The sequence below is a fragment of the Triticum urartu genome, chromosome 1A, assembly GCF_056163025.1.
Source record: "Triticum urartu cultivar PI428250 chromosome 1A, HENAU_Tu73, whole genome shotgun sequence".
In the NCBI taxonomy this organism is placed as follows: Eukaryota; Viridiplantae; Streptophyta; class Magnoliopsida; order Poales; family Poaceae; genus Triticum; species Triticum urartu.
In genome coordinates this window covers 571,308,648-571,325,225 of record NC_141873.1, presented here as the reverse complement: position 1 = coordinate 571,325,225, position 16,578 = coordinate 571,308,648, and the positions used below count along the sequence as shown (strand labels likewise).

The 16,578-nt window shown below is 49.5% G+C and overlaps 2 protein-coding genes across 2 annotated transcripts in view; one reads left to right on the top strand and one right to left on the bottom strand.

The window, feature by feature from the left end:
* LOC147992878 (uncharacterized) overlaps window positions 1-11,202 on the bottom strand; it is a 77,425-nt gene extending 66,223 nt beyond the window's left edge. Inside the window, exons 1-2 of the mRNA XM_087539167.1 lie at window positions 11,097-11,202; window positions 10,181-10,410 (exon numbers count right to left, since the gene is read on the bottom strand). Of these exons, the coding sequence (XP_087395293.1) occupies window positions 10,181-10,410; window positions 11,097-11,202 (336 nt within the window). The remainder of the gene's footprint in view (window positions 1-10,180; window positions 10,411-11,096) is intronic.
* A 2,037-nt stretch (window positions 11,203-13,239) lies between these two features.
* On the top strand, window positions 13,240-15,132 carry LOC125533164 (F-box/LRR-repeat protein At3g26922-like; the record flags this gene model as incomplete). Its single annotated transcript, XM_087539166.1, has 3 exons — window positions 13,240-14,145; window positions 14,360-14,494; window positions 14,592-15,132. Coding segments are annotated over 3 exons (1,422 nt in total), but the record flags the coding sequence as incomplete, so codon positions are not given.
* Window positions 15,133-16,578: the final 1,446 nt, after the last annotated feature.

The window sequence follows — 16,578 nt, the reverse complement described above, 5'->3', positions numbered from 1 at the left end:
GTACACGTCGTGATCCAAATCACCGGAGATCCTACCGCCGAACGGACGGCACCTCCGCGTTCAACACACGTACGGTCAGCGTGACGTCTCCTCCTTCTTGATCCAGCAAGGGGGAAGGAGAGGTTGATGAAGATCCAGCAGCACGACGGCGTGGTGGTGGATGCAGCAGGGATCCGGCAGGGCTTCGCCAAGCGTCTGCGGGAGGAGGTGTAGCAAGGGGGAAGGGAGGCGCCAGGGGCAAGGGTGCGGCTGCCCTCCCTCCCCCTCTTTATATAGGGTCCTCAGGGGGGGCGCTAGCCCTAGGATATGGGATCTCCTAGGGGGGGCGGCCAAGGGGGGAGCCTTGCCCCCCAAGGCAAGTGGAGGCGCCCCCTCCCCTAGGGTTCCTAACCCTAGGCGCAGGGGGGCCAAGGGGGCGCACCAGCCCACCAGGGGCTGGTCCCCTCCCCACTTCAGCCCACGGGGCCCTCCGGGATAGGTGGCCCCACCCGGTGGACCCCCGGGACCCTTCCGGTGGTCCCGGTACAATACCGGTGACCCCCGAAATTCTCCCGATGGCCGAAACATCACTTCCTATATATAATTCTTCACATCCGAACCATTCCGGAACTCCTCGTGACGTCCGGGATCTCATCCGGGACTCCGAACAACTTTCAGTTTGCTGCATACTAATATCTCTACAACCCTAGCGTCACCGAACCTTAAGTGTGTAGACCCTACGGGTTCGGGAAATATGCAGACATGACCGAGACGCCTCTCCGGTCAATAACCAACAGCGGGATCTGGATACCCATGTTGGCTCCCACATACTCCTCGATGATCTCATCGGATGAACCACGATGTCGAGGATTCAATTAACCCCGTATTCAATTCCCTTTGTCAATCGGTACGTTACTTGCCCGAGACTCGATCGTCGGTATCCCAATACCTCGTTTAGTCTCGTTACCGGCAAGTCACTTTACTCGTACCGTAATGCATGATCCCGTGACCAGACACTTGGTCACATTGAGCTCATTATGATGATGCATTACCGAGTGGGCCCAGAGATACCTCTCCGTCATACGGAGTGACAAATCTCAGTCTCGATTCGTGCCAACCCAACAGACACTTTCGGAGATACCCGTAGTGAACCTTTATAGTCACCCAGTTACGTTGTGACGTTTGGCACACCCAAAGCACTCCTACGGTATCCGGGAGTTGCACAATCTCATGGTCTAAGGAAATGATACTCGACAATAGGAAAAGCTCTAGCTAAACGAACTACACGATCTTTGAGCTATGCTTAGAATTGGGTATTGTCCATCACATCATTCTCCTAATGATGTGATCCCGTTATCAATGACATCCAATGCCCATAGTCCGGAAACCATGACTATCTGTTGAACAACGAGCTAGTCTACTAGAGGCTCACTAGGGACTTGTTGTGGTCTATGTATTCACACGTGTATTACGATTTCCGGATAACACAATTATAGCATGAATAATAGACAATTATCATGAACAAAGAAATATAATAATAACCATTTTATTATTGCCTCTCGGGCATATTTCCAACACAGTTATCAGCCCAAATATTAGTGTCCTCACCGGATCCAATCCGCTTAATCAGCCCGAGCTTGAGCCTGTCTCTGCCTTCCTCCAAAGAGCGCCAGACCTGTGACGGATTCTTCCCCAGCTCAGCTTCAAGGATCGAAGCCGAAGGGTAGTACACAGCCTTGAGGATGCGTGCACTGAGAGAGTTTGGTTCCTGGAGTAGCCGCCAGGCTTGTCTGGCTAGCAAAGCAAGGTTAAAAAGCTCGATATCACGAAACCCCATACCTCCCATAAACTTCAGCTGTGTCATCACATCCAAAGAAACCCACGCGGTCTTCCTCTCGCGCTTTTTGGATCCCCACCAGGATTTCCTCAAGAGGCCATTGATGTGTTAACACAGGCCTCGTGGTAACTTGAAACACGCCATTGAGTACGTCGGGATTGCTTGGGCAACTGACTTGATAAGCACCTCTTTCCCTCCCACAGAAAGTGCCTTCTCCATCCAGCCCTGCACTTTCTTCCATATCCTATCTTTAAGATACTTAAAGGACCCTTCCTTTGATCTGCCAACATCCGCCCGGAGGCCAAGGTATTTTTCAGACAATTTCTCATTCTGGACTGAGAGGATTTGTTTGATTTCCTGCCTCACTCCTTCCGAACAACCTTTACTAAAGAATATCGAGGACTTCTCCTTATTGATGCGCTGTCCGGAAGCTAGGCAATACCTTTGCAAGAGACTCTCAACTCTGTTGGCCATATCAGATGTGGCATCAAAGAATAGCGGGCTATCATCTGCAAAAAGGAGGTGGTTTACCTGAGGGGCTCCCGGTGCCACTTTTATACCATTGATGCTCTCACCTGGCGTTGTGGATTTTAGTAAGCAAGAGAGGCCTTCGGCGGCCAATGGGAAGAGATATGGCGATATGGGATCACCCTGCCTGAGTCCACGAGAGGGCCTGAACTCCTCTTGCTTACCACCATTAAAGATAACAGAGAAGGAAACCGATGATACACACCTCATTACTGTTTGTGTAAACTGTGGGCTGATCCCCAACTTGAGCATAACCTTCTCCAGATAATTCCACTCGAGCCGATTGCAGGTTTCATCATAATAAGCTTCAAAGCACAGAACCTGTTACTCTTGAGCTTCCTAGATTTCATATAGTGCAGACACTCATAGGCAGATATGAAATTGTCAGTAATGAGACGCCCTGGAACAAATGCTGACTGTTCCTCGGAGATGATATCGGGGAGAATAAGCTTGAGCCGATTAGCCAACACCTTTGATGCAATCTTAAAGATCACATTGCAGAGGCTTATCGGTCGAAACTTTGCTAAATTTTTTGGGCTAGCAATCTTGGGAATTAAAACAATGAACGTCTTGTTTATCTCCTCCGGAGAATCTTCTCCATTAAGAACTCGAAGCACCATCTCAGTAACCTCATCACCACAGAGCTCCCAGTGCCTCTGAAAGAAATGTGCCGGGAAACCGTCTGGCCCTGGAGCCTTTGTCGGAAACATCTGGAACAAGGCCGCTTTCACCTCGGTCTTACTGTATTGTGCGTCCAGAGATATGTTCATGGGTGCATCTACCCTGGTCGGTATATGGGATAGGACCTCCTCAATGCCCACCGTACATTCAGAGGCGTAGAGATTACTGTAAAAAGAAGTAGCCATACTAGCCATCTCCTGCTCCTCCTTACACATGGTTCCATCAGGTCACTGCAACTCCACTATCCGGTTCTTTGCCTTCCGGGCGCTAGCTTTACGATGAAAAAATTTCGTGTTACTGTCTCCTTCCACTAGCCACTGAATACGTGCCCTCTGACGCCACATGATTTCCTCCCGTAGACAAAGCTCGACCATACGGGCTTCGACCCGATCTTCCTCAGCCGATGGTCCCACGCGGCTGGGTAGCGAGCGCAACTCCTCCAGTTGTGTGCGGAGGTGATGCAGTTCGGATCGCACTGCGCCAAAAGACGCCCGGCCCCAACTCTGTAGTTTCCCGGCCACCGCAGTTAGCTTATGAGAGAGCGCAGAAACACTTTGAGCCCGCCCCGCATTAGTCCAGGCATCGAGTAACACTTCTCCAAAGCTTGGGTCTCTTTCCCACATGCATTCATAGCGGAACTGTTTTTGTTTTGCCCGAATACTTGTGTTAATCAACTCAGTCTCTAGAAGAATTGGACTATGATCCAATTTTGCAGCTGTAAGGTGCTCAACATAGGCGAAGGGAAACAAGGCAGACCAACACGGTGAAGCCAGAGCTCTATCCAAGCGAACGCGGTAGTAGCTCCCTCCAGCAACCTTCTTCTCCCACGTCCAGTCCAAGCCCCGATACCCCAGGTCAGCTAAGCCGCAAATATAGATGGCTTCTCTGAATGCATCAATCTGCGAGCTGTCGCGCTCATTTGGTCCATGCTGCTCTTTGGGCCCCAATATCTCATTACAGTCCCCAATACACATCCATGGGAGTGTGCTCTCTCGCCTCAAACGCTTCATGGTGTCCCACGTTTTATACCGAAGGCTCTTGGTAGCTTCACCATAGAAACATGTCAATCTCCATTGCTCCTTGCCCGGTTCAGTGACCCAGGCATCCACGTGATACTCCGAAAAATTCTTTATTGAAACATCCAAAGAGTTTTTCCAAATAATACAAAGACCACCACTATGACCACTACTACCGACACCAAAGCTGAAATCATACCCTAACGACGTACGCAAACCTTCAACATGACTCTTCTGTAATTGGGTTTCAACTAAACACAAGATAGATGGCGAACTGATCTCCACGAGATCACGTAACTCACGAACTCTCGCGGGATCGCCTATCCCACGACAGTTCCAGCTTAAAATTTTCATTGGGCCTGGCGGCGCCCCGAGTCGGAGCCCTCCAATAACGCCATCTTGTCTGAGTTTTGCTTCAATGGTGATGCTGATTTCTTCGCTTTCTTGGCATCTCGGGGGGACACATATGCTAGAGGTGGTGGTGGTACTGCCGTAAGTGCCAGGTCTAGGCCCGGAACTACCCCATGGCCAGTGTCAGAGCTCCTAGTCGCGCCCTATTTCTGCTGGTGTTCATCCGGATTGTTTCCAACCGAAGCAAAACTCAGATTTCTGTGAGCCCCCTGTCCTCCTTCATGATCCTTCCCCTTTGTAGCAGACGATTTCAGCGGACTAGTCACATCATCTTCCTCTCCATCTTCTGCTCCCGAATCCAGCCCAGCCTCCTGAGACGAGCGTTTACGAGAAGGTGAAGTTTGCCGAGGCAGTGGTGCACCCCTTCCTGATCTTCCTCTTCCACGGCCTCCAAAGCGACCACCCCGCGAGGCTCAGTGTGACGCCCTCGATTCAATCGTACACTAATCATACACGCAAATGTGTACGATCAAGATCAAGGACTCACAGGAAGATATCACAACACAACTCTAGACACAAATTAAAATAATACAAGCTTTATGTTACAAGCCAGGGGCCTCGAGGGCTCGAATACATAAGCTCGAATACACAAGAGTCAGCGGAAGCAACAATATCTGAGTACAGACATAAGTTAGAAAAGTTTGCCTTAAGAAGGCTAGCACAAAAGCAACAACGATCGAAAAGGCAAGGCCTCCTGCCTGGGACCTCCTAACTACTCCTGGTCGTCGATGGTCTCCACGTAGTAGTAGACATCGGCGGTGGCATCTGACTTCTGGGCTCCAACATCTGGTTGCATCAACCGGAAAGAAGAAGAAAGGGGGGGAAAAGGGGGAGCAAAGCAACCGTGAGTACTCATCCAAAGTACTCGCAAGCAAGGATCTACACTACATATGCAACATTATCAAAGGAAGGCTATATATGTGGACTGGGCTGCAGAAATGCCAGAATAGAGAGAAGGCCTAGTCCTATCGAAGACTAGTATCTTCTGGAAACCACCATCTTGCAGCAACAGGGGGAGTAGAGTAGCATAAAGTAAAGTAGTAGTAGTGTTATCAACCTCGGCCGGAGATCCTTTCTCGACTCCCTACGAGAAAGGCATCCCAGAGCCATACTATCCAGTTATCATCAAAATCCAATTCTCATCACCATCCAGTTCTCATCACAAGTATCCAGTTCTAGTTGTATCGATCGGGATACAACTCCAAGTGTCCGTTACCGTAGGACAAGCTATCGATAGATGTTTTCTTCCCTGCAGGGGTGCACCAACTTACCCACCATGCTCGATTAACTCCGGCCGGACACACTTTCCTGGGTCATGCCCAGCCTCGGCCAAACAATACACCGCAACCCGACCTAGGCTTAATAGAGAGGCCAACACGCCGGACTAAACCTATGCCCCCAGGGGTCATGGGCCATCTCCCCGGGAACTCCTGCACGTTGCGAACGCGGCCGGTGAGCAGACCTAGCTACCTCCTTCAACAAGGCAGGCGCTTACGCAGTCCAACCCGGCGTGCGCCGCTCAGTCACTGACGTCTATTAAATTTCGGCTGATGTACACGACGCAGAACGCCCATACTATGCCCACGTGATGGTTAGTGCTATCAGGCCAGAGGCCCCTCGGATCAAATATCCAAATCGTAGTGGATTAGGAACGCGCGGTAACAAGCAAAGACTCACGAAAGATGTGACCCCGTTGCCCCGTCTTGAGGACTTGCGGCAAGGGCTAGGAATGCCCGGCCACGCCTCGTAATTATCTCGCGGGCACCTTCCAGGTCCGCCCGACTCCACATCACTCGCAATTAAGTTCGCGCGGGTACCCCTCAGGGTTGACCCATCTTTCCAAGTAACAGTGGTAAAGTCCAAGTATCTATGTGTCCAAACATCAAGGGGAAAACCCGAGGAATCACCCCCGATGAATTCCACTAGATGTAATCATCAAGGTGAACGTAAGAGGAATCACCCTCGAGGTTCACACTTGAGGGGTTGCATGACAGAGTCGTATCGGAAGTGGTTAAGGAGGAAATCACCCTCGATGACCACGACCAAATGACTACACTACAGGGTTAACATTAGAAGTGCTGAAGAGGTTCACCCTCGGTACTCGATAGTAACCCAGTAGTTTCGAGCAACTAAGGGGAAGTGATGTGCGGTGCCGGGGCCTGGTCTTCGATCCCGTTGATCGGGTCTTCGATGATGAAGCGGGGGCAACAAGGACAAGGTGGGGGGTCACTGATGGGTCTCTAACCAACCTATACTAAGCATTTTAGGATAAGCAGGTAGGTAACAATAGCAGGTTACAATAAACAGGCTATGCAGCAGAATAGGAGCAAACAATAACAGTAGCAAAATCTAATGCAAGCATGAGAGAATGGAATGGGCAATATCGGGATGATCAAAGGGGGGGCTTGCCTGGTTGCTCTGGCAAGGAGGGGTCGTCGTCGGCGTAGTCGATCACCGGGGCATCATCGGCCTCGGGGTCTACCGGAGAGAAGAGGGGGAAGAAACAGTAAATACATAGCAAACAGAGGTATCACTAAGCATGACATGACGATACGTAGCGCTAGGCGTGCTCTAACGCGGTACTACACATTGCAGACGAAAGGGGGAAACATCCGAGGATGAATTCCCGGCATTAGGCGGATTCCGGACAAAGGAAAAGAGGGGGGAAGTTCCAAGTTCAGCATGCTAGGGGCATGTGACAGATGAACGGACCACGTATTCGGATTCGTTGGATTTTCCTGAGCAACTTTCATATAGAAAACATTTTCATCCGAGGCATGGTTTATTTTCTATGAATTCAAAGATTAAAGCATTTTTTGGAATTATTAATATTAACAGAAAAGGAATTATGATGTCAGCAGAGTGTCAGCATGACATCAGCAGGTCAACAGACCCGCTGACTGGTCAAACTGATCAGTGGGTCCCACCTGTCATAGGCAGTGGATTAACAGAGCATTAAACTTACTAAAAAGAGGTTAATTAACAGCTGGGCCCCACATGTCAGTGACTAATTAACTTAACTAATCAGTTTTATTTAGAAAAACGTTTATTTAACATAATATGCGTTGGGGCCCGTGTGTCAGTGACACTGTGTGCACAGTCAGCACAGTTGACCACGGTCAACATGGTCAACTGGGGCCAGGGGGGCCACGGGCAGTGACCCGGAGGCGGGCCCCGCTGGTGCCAGGTCAGCGCCGACGCCGGAGCAACGCCGGCGAGGCCATCCGCGGCGGATCCGCGCCGGAGTTGGCCGGAATTCGCGCGCAGGGCGCGAGAGGGGGTGTGGCCGAGTGCATTCGATCGGGCGTTCGACGCCGCATCGATCTACGGCGGTCCCGTGGGCTAACTCGGTCGGAGTGGAGCGCTACATCGACGGCGGCGGGCGGCGCGTTCAGACGGAGTTCGGGATCGGCGCTACAGAGCGCGTGCGAGCGAAGTAAAGGGCTAGGCGAGGTCTATGGCGCTCTAGGAGCTCATCGGAGCTACTAGCTCGAGCGGAGGAGCTCGGTGGCGAGCCCTACGACGGCAATGGCGGACGGCGAAGCTCGGCTTGCGGGCGAGCTAGCTACGGCGCGGGGAAGAGCACGGGGAGAGAGGGAGAGGGAGGCGGAGCTCACTGGGCGCCTGTAGGGGAGGGCAGCGGGCTCGAGGAGGGCGCGAGGTAGCCGGAATCGACAGAGAAGCAGCGGCTATCGAAGGAAGAAAAAGACGGGGATCCGGCGATGTGGCTGCTCTGAGCTCGAGGTGGCGGTTGTAGGCGAAGTGGAGGTCCATGACAAAGCTAACGGGCACGTCGGACGGACATGGGGACGACGGTGGTCGCGAGGGCGACGGCGGCCATGGCGGTAGTGGCGTCAGAGGTGCGCGGGGAAAGGGGATCTGGGGCCAGAGGGGGCGAGAGGGGGAACTGTGGGTGTCTAGGGTTAAGGGAGGGCGCGGGCATCCTTGTAGGTCGTCGGGGAGCCGCCGGATGGCCGGCGCGTGGCCATCCGCGGCCACGGCCGGTGTGTGTGCAGCCAGCGCGCCATGGATGAGCAGGCGGAAGGGAGGGAGGTGAGGTCGGGCTGGGCCGGTGCACTGGGCTGACATGCCTAAGTGCACAGTGCCCCTCAGCCTTCTCTCTTTTTTGCTTCTGTTTTTTTATTTAATAAACAAAGATGGGTAAAAATATTGGGCATGCTATCTACTTAGGAAAAATATGGGAAGTGCCCTTTTTATTCCCTGGTGATCTTAGACGGTGCCATAAATATTTTGGAGACCAGAAGAATTCATTTTCATTTTTCATAAATAGGATAGCATTAAAAATGCTGAATTGGTGCTGTTATTATTGCTAAATCTCATCTCTCCACAAAAGTGATGTTGTGTTCCTTAAAAAAATTGTTATGGAATTTTTGACAAATGATGAACATTTTGCCAGCAATTTTTGATCAACTTCAAACTTCACTTGAATTTGAATTGACTGGAATTTCAAATGGGATATAGAACAAAGGTGATTAAGCACTGTTTGGAAAAATGATTAGCTTAATCACGGAGGGTTGCTGTAGCATGACATTGGGGGTGTTACACTCGGCCTCCTCCTTGCTGCTCCTGTACTGTCTCCCGTCTCTGTGCCAGCATCCAGCTTCCCCATTGCTTGTCCTTGCCTCCCAAACTCCATCTCCACACTCCTCATGATTATGACCCATGAGTCCACAAATTTGACAGAAGTACGGTATCTTCTCGTACTTGACAGGGAGGAGTTTCCTGCCCTCACCCACCACGTTCAACGGAATAACCCTCGTGAGCGGTTTATCCACCAGAACCCTAGCCCGGATTCCGACGTAGTTACCTTCATAGAAAAGCCTTGGAGATAGTTGTGTTTCCTTCACCTGTCCAATACGTCTAGCTAGCTGATCAACAACTTCAAGTTTCCGGTAGAGCTCCGGTATATTGTGTATTTGTGCCCAGACAAACAGGCCATCGAAATTGACGGATTCCGGATCTTGCTTACCATCATAATCTTCAATCAGCATCCCCATCCCCCTGAACAGCCACGGACCTCCATGGACAACTTTCTTCCAATCTCCCAAGCAAAACATCTGAAAAATAAATAGGTTTTCCCCTGCCTCCCTGTACTGCGGCACATGTGCTAGACTCTAGATCGATTTCATGGTCTCAAACATAGCGGATGCGCTGAAGATCCGGGTCATGTTTACCTTCGCGATCGCCAACCATCTCGCATCTGCTGCATAGTTCTTAGATTCCTCCACCCCCACGATCACGTCGTCTAGTTCGCCGTCTTTGAGGTCCAAGTGTTGCAGCATCTCCTCCAAGTTCTTCCCTGACCAACCCTCCGAGGACGATCCTGCTCCTGTCGCCATGCTTCCCACTCGCGATCCAAGATGCGAAGAGAGGCGCCCGGCGATTTGCCGGAGAAAAAGCTCTAGGCGGCGGTGCGGACGCCGCCAGAGGCGATAAACCCTAACCTAGAGGGTAGAAGACTTTCGCGTCCATGCAACATGTTGGGCCTAGCAAAAAAAAAGTGTGCACAAAAAAGTGTAAAATGGGCCGGCCCACACCAGAGGGGAAGGCGATCAGCTGTTGTAAACGAGTATGTGTACAATTCTCAAAAAAAAGTTTGTGTATGTCCGGTAGGAGACCATACGGAGGTGGGTATACGTTCCTCTCGAAAGACGATACTACCCTTATACGTCTTGTGTAGCGGGGTTGTACCGAAGCGGAACTCAACGAGTAAACGTCGAATTTGTTTGATTTCGTCCATGGTGAGCCCTTTATTTTCCAGGAAGGAACGCCTCTGGACATCAGAAGAGGCCACAACTTTCGGGTGTCTCAGAAAAGTAACGGCGCTCTGAACCAGCTCCTCCCTCGCAGGTTCAGAGGTCGGGACAGTCGCTTCCCCTCTTATGTCTTCCTGCTCCTTTGCACCTTGTGGAGCACCATTAGTAGCTTCTGAGCAACCTAAAGTGAAGGTGAAATTAAGTTCAATGCTCAGTCTGATTTTTTCGCCGAGCATCAAGAAACACCGTCAGAGGCAAAATTATATCGGATAATGGGGCAGCCCAGCGTGCGACGGTCATTCAGTATATTATGAGGATATTATTAATGCACATGAGTGTTAACTTAAATTAGTCTATTATCATGCAGTCCACTGCGCGACAGTTGAAACTAATGGTTCTAACAGGATGTCTTAGATACTCCAAGCAATACTCATAGTTCAAAAAAATTAGGCTAATCAGGTGAAACCGTGAAAGTATCGGCAACCAAAGCAGCAGACGACGAGAGACAGCCTATTGCCCTGGTGCCCTCCTCTGTGACCAAAGATCAATCAGGTGAACCTAACACTCACTATCCAGGGTAACTCTACTCAGCAACGAAATCTCGGAGGATCACTGGACAAATTGGTAGCCAACGGCCGGAAGGTGCCCCGGGATCGAGCCACGGAACAACGGCCGCTGGCTACTAAGGTGGTGATGGACCAACACGGCAGCCAAGATCTCCTCATCATCATCGAACGAGGAATCGTCGGAGTCGCAAAGGAAACTGTGGAAAAAGAACTCATCAGCGGAGTCCAGTTTGTACCTTGGCAAACTATCAAACAGCTTGCGGGCGTCGATGAAGGAGTTGGCCGGCGAAGAGACGCGTGCCTCCCTTGGACCAGGTGGCTGGCATGCCCGTGGCTGACGAGCGTGCCGACGTCAGGACGAAGGAGCTGGCCGGGGCGGCGAGATGGCTTCCTGCTCGTGGCGGCATCAGGAGGTGGGGGTGAGAAGTTTCGATGCCCCGACGGCAAGGTGACGACGTTGGGGGGAGGTCTGTTGGCACCGGCTGCTAGCAGAGGCACCGACAAATGGGCGGTGGCGGCGAGGTGGCGACGTTGGGGGGAGGTCTGTCGACACCGGCTGCTGGCAGAGGCACCAGCATTATGGATGAATAATTTTGTGCATCTTTAAGCAAACAGGAAACACATTCATGTCTTTGAAGCATGTATACTCATGATTATGGTTCATTCCTAAAGGAATGTCTTATTTGGTTAAAGAGAATTATCTAGTCGATGGAAGTGACATTTTAATGTTTATAAAAGTAGAACGACGATAACTGCCACACGTGTGGGTGTTAAGGGGTCTGCCCACACGTTTTGTGTGGTGTCTAAGAGGATCAGCCCACACGCCTACGTGTGGGCAAAATAAGTAATGCCCACATGTCTCTTTTTTTCCTCGCGGTCCCTCTCACACGCCTACGTGTGGGCAAAATAGATAACGTCCACACGACCTCTCTCAGCCACCTACCTCACGGTCCCGCACGCCCCGCGTGACAGTCACCACGCATCCCCGCAGTTGCCATGGTCCGGACCCTCTTTAATGTCCGTTTAATTGTAGTTGCCATGTTGTTGTACTGCAGTTGCCATGTTGTTGTACTACAATTGCAATGTCTGACAACTACATTTGCCATGGTTGCTCAACTACAATTGCCATCTCAGGTCAAGTGTCAGATGCCATTTTTTGGACAAATGCAGTTGTTGCCATGTATGGTCTGGTTACTACAGTTGCCATGATTTGAAAACTTTAGGAGTTGCCACCTACTAACAGTAGACAGTTGCCATGTATGGTCTGATTTACTATAATTGCCATGATTTGAAAACTTTAGGAGTTGCCACCTACTAATACTAGGCAGTTGCCATGTAGCGCTACAAAAAGACATGGGAAAATAACATGTTCGGGTAAAGAGAGAGTTGACATCTGCTTACAACCACACTAGGGCACTTGCCATGTACCCTATAGAACACATAGCAAACTGACATGTTCGGGTAAAAGAGAGAGCTGTCATCTGCTTACAAGCACACTAGGGCAGTTGTCATGTACCCTGCAAAACACATGGCAAGTGACAGCTTTGGGTGAAGGATAGGAGACGGGCGTGTGGACGAACTGATAAACGCCCACACATCAGCCCCTGTCCGTGAGTGAAAACTGACGTGTGGGCTAACTGGTAAACGCCCACACCGGCCCCTCCGTGTGGTGAAACGGACGTGTGGGCGACCCGATGAATGCCCACACACCAGCCTAGTCCTACGTGGCACCACAAACATGCCAAGATTTATGCACCCACAAACGGATGCAGATCCACGCGTGTGGGCGAGATGCAAACGCCCACACGTGTGGGCGTTAGTGTTCCGTAAAAGTAAGCATACCATCACATAAGTACAAATTTCTTTTAGTAAAATCTGTAAAATCACAATAAGTTTGTTTGCCATGGAGCCGAATTCACTGTAGCAAGTAGCAAGTAGCAAGCTAGCAGGAGTTACCAGATTGTTTGAGCATGTAGTACGTTCATGGAATTATGGATGAATAATTTTATGCATTTTTAAGCAAACAGGAAACACATTCATGTATTTTGAAGCATGTATACTCATGATTATGGTTCATTCCTAAAGGAATGTCTTATTTGGTTAAAGAGAATTATCTAGTCGATGGAAGGGACATTTTAATGTTTTTAAAGTAAGCATACCATCACATAAGTACAAATTTCTTTTAGTAAAATCTGTAAAATAACAACATGTTTGTTTGCCATGGAGGCGAATTCACTGTAGATGGAAGCAAGTTTCACCGTGGAAGCAAAATATTTGTATAATATCCACCGATGGAAGCAAGTTTCACTGTAGAACCAGCCAATTGAGGCTTCAATCCAGCAAATGATGCACGGGGTTTGCTAACAGATGGAGCGTTGGGTATAAGTTGGATCGGACGGTCTAGGACTAGCTAGTCTGATGCCAAGAGATCATCTCTAGTCTGATGCCCGGCGCTTCCCCTTTCTTTTTTCCCTCTCCAAACGGCCGCACCACGTACCTCCGCTCAGAGGCGAACCCTACCCTACCACGCCAGCGATGGAGGTGGAGGCGGGCGGCCCGTGCTCGAAGAAGGGCGCGGCCCGGAAGCTACGGCGGGCCCGCCGCTGGACGCAGCGAAAGGTGGCGGGGCCGGCGACCGCATCAGCGGCCTCCCCGACGGCGTCCTCGGGGACATCGTCTGGATCCTCCCCACCAGGGAAGGCGCGCGGACGCAGATCCTCGCCCCTCGATGGCGCCACCTCTGGCGCTCCGCCCCGCTCAACCTTGACTACCATCCCTTCCTGTTCGGCCAGGAGGGCCTTGATGCCACCATATCGCGCCTTCTTGCCGCCCACCGGGGCCCCGGCCGCCGCTTCTGCGCGCCCGTCGACCGAGCCGATGCCTGGCTCAGATCCCCCGCCCTCGACAACCTCCACGAGCTTGAGCTCTGCAGCTTCAAGTACAAGTACAGCTTACCATATCCACGGGGAATACCGCAGCCGGCGCCGCTGCCTGCAGCTGCCTTCTGCTTCTCTGACACCCTCGGCGTTGCCACCATCGGAGAGTGCCACATCCCTGACAGCATGGCCCAAGCGCTTTTCTTCCCTAAGCTTAACAAGCTCGGGCTTGAAAATGTCACCATATCCGAATCCTCACTACAAACCATGATTGATGGTTGCCCCGCTCTAGAGTGCTTGCTGATTCGCCGCGGCTCTGGCTTCCGTTGTGTCCGAATCAACTCCATCAGCCTTAGAGGCATAGGTGTGGAAGCTTATTGGGAAGACCTCAGATTAGAGGAAGTCATCATCGAGAATGCCCCTTGTCTTGAAAAGTTGCTCCTATTTGGCTCAGCTGAATCCCGGCATATATCGGTAATCTCCGCACCTAAATTGGAGACCCTAGGCTGCCTATCTTCCCATTTATCTGATTTTAGTCAACATGATTTTAGTACCACACTCACGCTATAGTCGACAGTTATTCAGGTACCACTTTCCTTCTCGATCAATTTCTGCACTTATGGTGATGAATTATGTAATTTCTGCACTTATAGATGGTTTATAATGTCATCTTCCATGCTTCATGAAGGGATTGCGTGTTCATAGCTTGACGGAGACGGTGCGCACTGTCAAGATTTTATCTGTTCGTATGATTGCTCTTAGTTTGGATGTTGTTATTGACTTGATGAGATGCTTTCCTTGCTTGGAAAGGCTGTACATTGAGGTAACAATTCTTCCTTAATGGTTCATAGTGTTCATTTCTCCTGTGATTTGCTTATTGTTCTGAACTGGGCGTTTTTCATTTGGTTATGTTTTGTTAGTCAATTAAGCCAGGGAAAAAGAATTTGTGGCGCCGTAAACACCAGAATCTAATAAGATCTCTTGACATCCGTCTGAAGACAATTGACTGGCGATATTATGTGGGCACCAAGTCAGATGTTGACTTTGCCACATTCTTTTTACTAAACGCGAGAGTGCTAGAGTTAATGATTCTTCAGGTTTATCATAGTAATTTCAAAGAGGAGTTTTTTACACGGCAACGTGAGAAGCTTCAACTGGATAAGAAGGCCTCAGGAGGTGCTCGGCTTCATTTTACAACGGATCATTTTCATGGCAGTTTTACGGATTTCTCTGTCCGTGATTTGGATCTAGCTGATCCCTTTGAAAGGAGTTATCCGTACCAATTTCATGCTTTGTCCTAAAAAAGTTTAGTTCTCATGTTTGTAACTTTTTTTAAGTTTGTATTATCCTGGAATCTAGTGACACTTAAATATGCTATTTAAGCTGTTAGTTCTGTTGAAACCAGCTTGTGACGATGTACACTTATTTTATGAGAAAATACAGACCTGTGTGGCTTCTGAACGTCAAGTGTGATGTTACCTGTTAAGCCGATTTTAGGAAGCCACGCGAATTGATGGGTCTGAGTATCGGTATTGCTCCATCTGGTGTGCCAAGCACTTCCTCAGATCAAGGTAAAACTGTGGTGCTAAAAGTCCTATCGGTAATTTGTTTTTTCCCCTTGCACAATAGCATGATTTGTGTGGGCTGTAGTTGGCTTTACATTCAGAATATCATGTGGTGTCTCCGGTTTTCATCAGCTGTTTGCCTGTTTGGTGTGCACATCTACCGCTTGTTAGTCAGAACGAAGAGAAGAATGGGGTTTCACTGTGAAGGCAGGGAACTATTTCTGTTTCCAACATGAATGGTCCAATGGTTCTGATGTTGAACTGCTTTTGACTCTTCGCTTGATGCTTTGCCAGGAAGACCGAGTCGAGTCGCTGTTTCTTTGCCCCCTTTGTATCCATTGCTAGAGTTCCGTGTACCGCATAATCTGTCTGGCAATTTGTTGGATTCTGGTGTGACTTCTGAACATGGAACCTGTTATTGCATCAATCGTGCATATGTATTGCACTTGTCAGTGGATCAGTAGTACAGAGTATCTATCTACACGCAATATTTCTAGTTTTTGTTTGCTATGGTCATTGCTCGACTGTCGTGAATTACCGTAAGCAGTACTGTAGACCACAAACATGTGGTAAATCAATCAGGTTAATCTACCAGCAACCTAGAAAGGCCAATGCAATGGTGCCATTAACAAAAACAGGTTAACTAATCTCTCTCCAGGATCTCCCTACCATAACATAAACACACGCAAGCAAGTTCACTGAAGCAGAACATTCCAAACAGGAAGTGGAGTACCAGCCAGATAAACTGGCAATCTGTTTACTTTGATCAAGTTCTATTTGCAGCATAAATGGTCCAATGCTCCTGATGTTGAACTGCTTTGATCAAGCCTGGTCTTGGCTGTCATGTCGCCGATCTGCTTACTTTGTTATTGGAGGTTCAAATATGTCATTTCATCAGATAATGATATCAGTGTGGCGTTCATGGAGGCGTGCTGAAGTTGTATTTGCTGCATTCTGATGTAAATGCTGAAGATGGAACTTGGTTACTGAATCAATTGTGAATCAATAGCACAGGGTATCTATCTGCAAATAATAATTCTATCTTTTGTTTGACGTGTTCATCGGATGATCATGCCCGAGAATTAGCATGAGCAATAATCATAAGGCCAAAACATATGATAAGTCAATCAGGATAATCTATGAGCAACCTAGGAAGGCCACGGTCCCATGATAAAATCGAGTCAATCTCGCTTCAGGATCTCCCCTACCATCACATAAACACAAGCAAGCAATTTCACTAGAGCAAAACACTCTAAGTAAGAAGTGAGTCACAAGATAAACTGGCAATCTGACCAGACATTTGTTTCTTCAAGTCTGATCGTCTCCACACAATGCATGGATA